Here is an 8,939-nt window from a genome sequence, read left to right on the forward strand (position 1 = left end):
ATTTTACACATAGTTAGAAATACACGAATTGCTTTAGCTGAGTAATTAAAGATTTTAAGTGAAAATAGTCTTCAAATTCATCTTTTGCAGAGAAATTTTAACCAACTGCCATTTGAAATTTCAACCAACTGCCATTTGAATTCTACAAGAATCATTTCATATAATCCAATAAGAAACTTGCTTCATATAAATGTTCGCTCTTCTTCGATCACACTAGTTTTACAATAAGGGCTTTAAAAACCATGGAGAGTTTTATATGTGTATATGATAGTTGTATATGCGACACGCTTAAACATTACACGAGTTTTGAAAAAAACTGGCAGAAAAGTCTCATTAATTAAAAAAAAATACTTTGCGGACTTCGTTTTAAAAGCAAAATATAATTAAGTTTTGCTATCTTTAAATGATGGCCGAAAAAAGAAGCAGAGGCGAAAAATATCGATAGGTTTTTAAAAACATAAATTTCTGGGCGCAGGGATCCGTTTAAAAAAGTATCAGATTTTCCGAAAAATACCTATAGCTTCAATCTCTATTTCATCAAAATTATTGGAGCAAAGATTTTTTGGAGCAAAGTTTGGCTTCCAAAGTTCAGATCTAGTTCTCAATATATCAAAAAACGCAGAAGCTTAGGTTTACCGTACAATAACTAAAATTTTAAGATGTACTTTACCACTCACTAATGAAACGAAGAACTTTGTGTAATCGCTACCTGCCTTTGTTAAGTGAGATTTCTCGGAATAAAATGATATTTAACTATTTACACCTTAGTCGCTACATCATTCACACTGGGTTCTTAACACAAATATTACTAACCATTTTTAAACAAATATAATATAATACATCTATAAAATTCACATCAACATCTATAATACATTATCAAAGTTGATAGCGAAGGAAGCTGAAGGGCGATTTTTTTTAAGTTATCGCAAACTTAAAAACGATATCCAGAGCATTTGTAATAAAGTATCATCAAGCCAATGATTACAACTTTACACGCCATTTTAGACATTAAATATTTCGCAGTCATTTAATCACCTAGAAGTCAAGCTTTCGTCGTAAACGTCCTGAGTGCTTAGTATATCGGCATTTCTTGCAAAATCCAGGTGAAATGCTGCAGGAAGAAAAAGAACAGTTTAGAACACTAAGTGTACCATTGTTTGAAAGCAAACAAGTTAATGTATAAATAATATACAAAATAATGTATACCATATCTACTGTATGTCTGAGACTCCATAGTTTGCTCAGTACATTCATCGCCGTAGTGTCCTAAGTACCCACAGTTATAGCAAGTGGCGTGCAAGAAGCGATTAGATGAGACGGCAGAATTTGAAGAACCAGCAGAAAACTGAAAACGAACCTCTTAATATCAGCAATAAATCCAAATTGAAAGAAGTTTAATTTTAAAATATTGTAGAATTGAAAAAATAGTAAATCTAAATACGTTATAATGCAACAAATCGTCTTTCAAGTCAGTAGCATGGTCAATAAACGCAGTTTTCCTGAACATATCTTGATCCTTTGTGTAATCTTTACCATTTAACTCAACAGTTTTATTTTCTGGTAATAAATGGGATGCTTCTTCATTCTGCTGCAGTAACATTGCTACAGAATCATCTACTGATGATGATGAACTAAGTTCATGAGATGTAGAAATTAAGGAATTATTAGGAGTCATTATAGAATCATTGAGAACCATGACATCAAAGAGAGAAGGGTCAGCAAATTCTTCAAAGCCCTGCTGCCTAAAAATTTTTTATTTGAAAAATTACTCTAGATGATAGTAATCTATTAATAAGCAGCTGAAGAATTCTCAAAAAATTAAAAATAAAAAGACAAAAAACAATTAACCCCAAAAAAATCATTTATCATAAGAAATTTACCTTAGAAGGTCAATGTTAAGACGAAAGCGAGCTCTTGCTCCTTTAGTTAATCCAAGTTGACATAACTCTTCATCACTTAATTCTTTCATCTAGGAAATCATTCAATAAATCTTCAATCATATTCAAAACTAAATACACAAATAAGTAGGTAAACACAGCAAGAAAATAATATTTAATATACAATAAGTATTAGAATATAGATTTATTGAGGTCACCAAAATAAAACATTCCTAAATATTTGATTAAAATTAAAGGTGATGTTATAAAATCTGAGAAGAACGAAGAATATCACAAATACAGTTAATGTTTTTAAAAACTGCAATACTGGCATAATTTTCTATTTTACATAATGAGATTTCTGCTTTTTGTTGGAACAATAGATTACATTATAATAACATAACAATTAACAACATAAAACACAGTTTTAAAAAATAGTTTTTAGCTTTCAAAACAAATAAAAAGCTTACACATCACATTGTGTATTTTTAATTGGTAATTTAAAAAAACATGAAAAAAAAAAAAACACAGTAGCAAAATAATTACAAAAACTTCTGAATACTACAATTTCAAAATTTTTTTCAAAATTTTTTTAAACAAAAAACCTAAAAAACAAAAGCTTACTGTTTTAAATGAGTAACCCTTTAACTTTGAGTGATATTTATGCAATCTTAGACTCTTGAGCCAGTTAGCACACGAAATTGGATCTTTATAAAAATTATTTTTTAAACAAACAGAAGAACTTTCATTAGGGGATGAGTGAGGAGAAACTATTGGTGAACCACATGGAGATAGGTAAGGAGGCTCTTCTGAAGAATGTTTTTTAAATGCTGTATCTACTCCTTCTGTGGGATGATACGACTTCTGAAAAACATTAGCTGTAGAACTATCCAATGGTTCTCTGATATGATAAGTTGAATTAACAGCTGCTTTATTTTGAACTAAAAATTATAACATTAATCTAACAGGTTTTTATTAAATATGATAGGCATCAATTGACAGATTTATCTTTTAAAAATAGTATGTATATTATAAAAACTTGCCTGGTGTCACATGATCTACATAAACAGATTGTTGTGCATAACCATTTCTTAGTTTGCCACCTGAATTCATGATTTTAGGAAAAACAGAAGCATTTGGAGAATTAAAAGCAGAGCTCGAAAATAAACTATTGTAATGCGTAAAAGAAACATCTTGAGTGTAGGAAAAGTTATTGATTGGTTGAGAATGGAGGACAATCGGAGAATGCGAAATTCTTATAGTGGAAACATCAATATAGTTCTCTAGTTTTTTCTGAAAACTTTTACTTTTTGCTAGGTTGTCAATGCCATTTACATTTGGTTCAGAATTTTGACAAAGGTGAATCATCTTAGGTGTTCTGCAAAGAGTTGTACTACATACATCATCAGTCCTAAATATATTTTTGCATTGCATATTATCTACATTATTATTTTCAATATTTTCAGTAATAAAACTTTGTAATATACTTTCAGAGTTACTATTTTTAGGTTTGACATAAGAACTTTTGTCATAATTAAAATGTGTAAGTTTGTTGATATGAGTTTCAGAATTATGATAAAGTGGTAAAGTTGACGCAATTAAAGTAGTTGATGCTACCATTGGTTGATCAATAGGAATATAAACACTAAACTGTTTATTTATTGGTGACATTATTCTGTCTGTGATTTGTTCAACAACTAAGGGTGGATGAGGAATATAGACTGGAGCATTTTGAAGAGGACCATGAAAAGGAAAACCATTCGATATTGGAAACATTTCATTGTGCATTGCTGGCAAAGATGGCATTAGAACTTTGCTCACGGGTGCAGAATCTAAATTAAAATATCTCAAAGTTAAAGCTATGAATAAAAACATGCAAGAAATGATAACAAATAAAAATTGAGCATTTCATATATTAGAGTGAGCCAAATCTATCATATAGCAAATATTGATAATAGCAAAAGGTAATAGCAAAATATTGAAGTCTGTTGTTTTTTTATTCTACTTTATTAACAAACAAAACACACACACATATATGAAAATCGTTTGGGTGCTGTCTTTGCTATAAATTTATCAAAAACGTGTTTGAATGCTTGTTTTGAAATTCTTCTTGTTCCTGAACTCTTGAGATCCTTTAGAGAACTTTCCAATAAGTTGGCTCTTGGAATGTTTATATTTTTGTAATTTTAAAATAGTTTCATAAACTTTTTATACATCTTTATATTTTGAATCTTTTGACAATGTCGTTAAAAACATCTATTTCTTGTCAATATTGATTATTAGAGTTTTGATTAAAAAAGATTAAATATTAGAGAAAGTTATTCATAAAAATTAATTCATAATGAAGATAGAAATATGTCAAAGATTAAAGAAAGAGTTTTAGCCAGTTTGTTTTTTGCTAATGATAAAGTTTTTTTATAAGAAAAATAATATAATTTAACAGTTACCATGATAACTACTAAATTATATATTTAGATTTTTCCTGATATTTTAACCAATACATAAAATAAAGGCTGATTACATATCAGGCTCTTCTTTTGGTTGAAAGTATCCGTGTTTTTTACAGCATTTATTTTGTGAAAAATCAAACTCTAATGAACTTTTGTTCAAGTTCTAGTGCACTACATACAAGTAGTTTTAAACTCAAATAGATTACAAGTGAGGCTACCTAAGAACAAGTTTGTGGATCATAATATTGACTATTACTTTGCAATCCTTTAAGAGTTTTTAAAAAAAAATTAGTAAAAAAAAAAATTTCTCTAATGAATTGATTTGATGTATTTTAACTTGGTAAATAATTGTCAATAAGTCTCAATAATATTAGATATTATTCTGCATATATTTTAAACGAGTACACCTCATATTCAGAATTGTCATACAATTTTAGTAAATAGCAACTCTCATCTAGAAAGCAAGGACTAGGTTCAAATTCATTAAATAAAATATGCAAATTTTTAAAATATGTTTAAATCTACTATATACCATTGATCATAAATTAACTACTAAATGGCTGATAGTTAGCCAAACAAATTCTGATTTTGATCAGTTGGCTCACCCTCTTCATATATGCTTCAAATTAATTATTTTTAAAAATTAGAACTAAAAAATCATAGATACATACATTGAGTGGGTTCCATAACATGATTCAAATTTTCAACTGAACACTAAAATATATGGAGATAGAATTTGTATAACCAATTCATAGGTATTTCAAGGAAGCATTGAACGTTTTGAAAATAAAAACTGCTTAAAATACTATTTGTCTAAGATTACTATTACATTTAAAACATTAAAATTTTTTTTTTATAAAAAGAGATAAACAACTTTTAGAATAAAATGACATTAAATTAGGAGTATAAAATATTAAGAATAAAAACTTTTATTGAAAGTAAATTTCCAAGTATATCATCTTTTTATATTCTTTTTAAATGACTGCTTTTCAATTTAATTTTGTAAATTATGTTTTTAATTCTATTATTGATTAGTGAAATCAATATATTAAATAACTTTTTTTAATTAAAACTATAAATTACAAATCTATATTGAATTTCAGTTTTACTATTACATTGACATATTTTCCGAGCTTGAGGTAGCTATCCATTGTTAAGAATTCAGACTTTTGGACCTTAAACTTGACTTGAATATGTAAATAAAAACAATTAGTAGAAATTTTGAACATTTTTCAATTTTAAGATCTTTAAGATCACAAGGATTATAAAGCTAACAAGTACATTTGTACTCACTAAATAATAAAAGTTGGTGACTAAAATGAAAATTATTGTTCAAAAATTTTACTGATCATCAAAATTTTAATTTTACTGATCATCAAAAATCATTTAACTGATCTTCAAAAATCAAAAAAAACTTATTCTTTCTAACAGTTTATTAATATGATTTTCTATCAGTAGTATGAGCAACAAAATGTGTAAAGATAAATATCGAATCTTTTACAGTTCTACTATGTATTATATTTTAAGTAGGCTACTGATTACCAATAAATTTATTATAGCTAATAGGTTGCACTACAGGTGGCATTTACCACATATTATACATTATCTATTTTATTGAAATTTGAAATTATTTATTATATCAACAGTAAGAAACTAATTTTACTTACTGAAATAATAATTAGCTACTTTTAGTTAACATTGTTTTTTAATGAATATTCTTTATTTGCACTTTATATCACTATTTACAAAAAATTTTAAAAATTATGTTCGAAAGTTGTATCTTTAAGTACCCTGTTAAATGGGTAATTCTCATAGAATGGGACAAATATCAAGATGATAAAAAATGTTTTTATCAATCAAGTATTTTATTTTTATATATAACAAAAACCGAATACTTTTAAAACCCATTAAAGTAAAATTCATAAATTATAGAACTTTTTTTTTAAAATATAATAATTTATCTACAAGAAATATTTTTTCAAAATTTTCACATTTATTATGGATCTCCCTTAAGTTCTCTTGATAATACAAAAAATGAAGAAATCAGGAAAATCTAGAAATGTTGAATGTTAGATATTTTGTCACTTTACATATTAGCATATTTTTGACATTATTTTAACTTGAACTGAGAAAATATGTGCTTATGCAAATAACTTTTCTCACACAGTATACTTGCAATTTGATTTATTCATGCATAAGAAATGAAGAAATAAAGGAAGAAAAAAAAGAAAAAAACATACCACTGTTTCAAAATCTATCAAGTTACCCTCTTTGCATTTCTGATCCAAATGTTCAAGACTCTGTTTTTCATTAGAAACAAACTCAAGTAATTTTTTTCTCAAATCTTGCCTTTGTCTAAAATTAAAGGCTGGGTGGAAAGAACCCATTGTTAGTAAAAGTTTCATTTCATTTCGGGAAGTTTTTTCAGATAAATTTTTATCAATCTTTCTAGCTTCTACATTTTCCCCTTCGGAATTATCACTGTATGATGACAAACATTCAGTTTCTCTCTTTATATTATAATCATTTAAGACATCAAACAGATTTAAAGCTGCAATTTTATTATGCGAATGTAAAAGAGCTAAAAATATACACAATCGTCTGCGTGTTTCTTGGTCAGAAAGATTGTTAAAGAATACAGTGTTCTTGCTATTCGCATCTTTTTCCCATTTCTGAAGATGAGTATAATGTTTTCCAGCTGCATACTCTAAATAAGTTCCCAAAAACCGCAGCTCTAAAGGTAAACAGCTGTCCAGTAAAGTACACATCAGCTCAATCCTCGAATGCCCTTCGAGGTTTTTAAACCATATGTTTATTTCTTCTTGACTAAAACTCTTCATGCTGTGAAGACAAAAGTTGTCTTCAAAGTTAAACCCTAAGGCTCATTGGTAAATTCTTAAATTAATTGTTCTTAATAAGTAAATGAGGTTTCGAAATCAGGAACGACAAGTGAATAATGAGAGTTAACCATGTAGATAGTTCGTTTTCGAACCTGTAACTTAAAACACTTTTTATCAAGATATTACAACAGACTTAATATCGCTTTTTTTTCTGTGGTAGTGTTTTTTTACTGGACGACGTGATTCTATAACTACTTCATACCTTAGTTTATTTCAGTATTATAATGGTGACTACAGTAGCGAAAATGCATGCATATTGCTCTTCCCCTCATTACATTTAAGTAATTACGATAATTTTGTTCCATAAATGACCACCAAAAATCGATATTTTAATTCTATGATCATGATAGTTTAAAAACTATACATTTCAAAGAGTGGTTAACAGAAGAAAAAAAGATGATTAAAGATAATTTAACAAGCATAAGTTTTTTTTTCAAAATTTTCAACTTTCTTGACCTCAAAAACGAAGAACTTACTTTAAATCATACTATACCTTAAATTCACAATAACAGAATGACGTAACATGTTTTTAGCAAAGATTAATCGTTAATTTGTCGTGTTTTTTTAAATAGCATTAAAGGGTGTCATAGTGAAGTTAGCTGCATGTAGCTTCACTCCTCATTCCACCAAGAGCTAAATGATCTGCATTTTGCAAATTTTTGCACTATGGCAATTTAACTTATCCGGGGACTGATATGGAATAGAGTTTATTATTTAAAACAAGCATAAGTCGAACAAACCAAAAAGTTTTAGTGTAAAAAGTATTTTATAGACTAAAGCAAAATGTATGGGAAAGATTGACACAAATTAGAGTATCGAATTACAGCAACGCATTCTCAAATAAAGAATATATCAATGGTTAACTGGCAATGCCACAAAAGAATTTTAAAAAAATAAAATATGGAGAAGTAGGTAAAGTTCGATACAGCATCTAACTGCTTACACAGATCACTATAAATGGATCATTTTGAAAAAAATCAACAACATCAACCGGGTATACTTGGGACAGCAAGGGTAACTTACAACGAAAATTATTTATTCTTAGCAAGTCTGTAACTTTGGCATTGAAGTTAGCGGTTTTAGTGGTGTTATTATTTAATTTAATAATCTTAAATTAAGTTAATAATCTAAAGTTTAACAATCTAAAATAAGTTAAAACAGTTATTAAATACCTGGGCTGTCAAACTTGTTAAAAATAAGTTAACGTTTTCGTCTGAATTTACCCGCAAGCTGTCCAAAGTATAACCAGCTGACGGAACCTCAATACAAATTGCAGCGAATTTGAAAAGGTAAAATTTGGTCAATGTGGGATATGAGAACAATTATCTTTAAGTTGCTAGTTTATTATTGACAAGTATATATATATATATATATATATATATATATATATATATATATATATATATATATATATATATATATATATATATATATATATATATATATATATATATATAATTATAGATCAACCTAAAGTCGACAAATTACGGTTTAATTTAGTACCTCAGGTCGACAGTTTTCTTAAGTCGACAATTTTGATGTCGACTTTACGATACACATAATATTATGGTCAATGCGTTTTTTAATAGGTTATAAATCTTAGGTCTATTTATTGCTGTGGAGCAACATTTTCTTCGCCATATAAGTTTTTTTATGTTTAATAATGAGAATGAAGGTTAATCAGCAATTGTCTTTTTCTTCTTGTATATCTA

At 27.6% G+C, this 8,939-nt stretch overlaps 1 protein-coding gene across 2 annotated transcripts; it reads right to left on the reverse strand.

Moving 5' to 3' along the window:
• Nucleotides 1–815: 815 nt before the first annotated feature.
• On the reverse strand, nt 816–7,348 carry LOC145194253 (uncharacterized). 2 transcript variants are annotated; one of them, XM_090068204.1, is made up of 9 exons: nt 6,568–7,348; nt 4,999–5,041; nt 3,529–3,709; nt 2,921–3,288; nt 2,502–2,818; nt 1,881–1,969; nt 1,442–1,742; nt 1,207–1,345; nt 816–1,111 (listed from the first exon to the last, which is right to left on the reverse strand). In XM_090068204.1, exons 1-9 carry the CDS (start codon nt 7,165–7,167, stop codon nt 1,032–1,034), a joined length of 2,118 nt encoding a protein of 705 aa, XP_089924330.1. In that variant the 5' UTR covers nt 7,168–7,348; the 3' UTR covers nt 816–1,031. The 2 variants fall into 2 exon arrangements, with proteins under 2 accessions (XP_089924330.1, XP_089924329.1); XM_090068203.1 differs by having other exon boundaries at nt 2,921–3,709.
• Nucleotides 7,349–8,939: the final 1,591 nt, after the last annotated feature.

Source organism: Hydra viridissima, unplaced genomic scaffold (genome assembly GCF_058129835.1).
Source record: "Hydra viridissima isolate aposymbiotic clone 2 unplaced genomic scaffold, HvirCarnegie_v1 scaffold_12, whole genome shotgun sequence".
Lineage (NCBI taxonomy): Eukaryota > Metazoa > Cnidaria > Hydrozoa > Anthoathecata > Hydridae > Hydra > Hydra viridissima.

Excerpts from the sequence above, each read along its gene's own strand:
- LOC145194253 (XM_090068203.1), bottom strand. The coding sequence starts at position 7,167 with ATGAAGAGTTTTAGTCAAGAAGAAATAAACATATGGTTTAAAAACCTC. Across the intron at positions 5,042-6,567 it reads TGATAGATTTTGAAACAGTG|TGTTCAGTTGAAAATTTGAA; the intron begins GTATGTTTTTTT and ends CATATATTTTAG. Across the intron at positions 1,346-1,441 it reads ACGATTTGTTGCATTATAAC|TTTTCTGCTGGTTCTTCAAA; the intron begins GTATTTAGATTT and ends GTTCGTTTTCAG.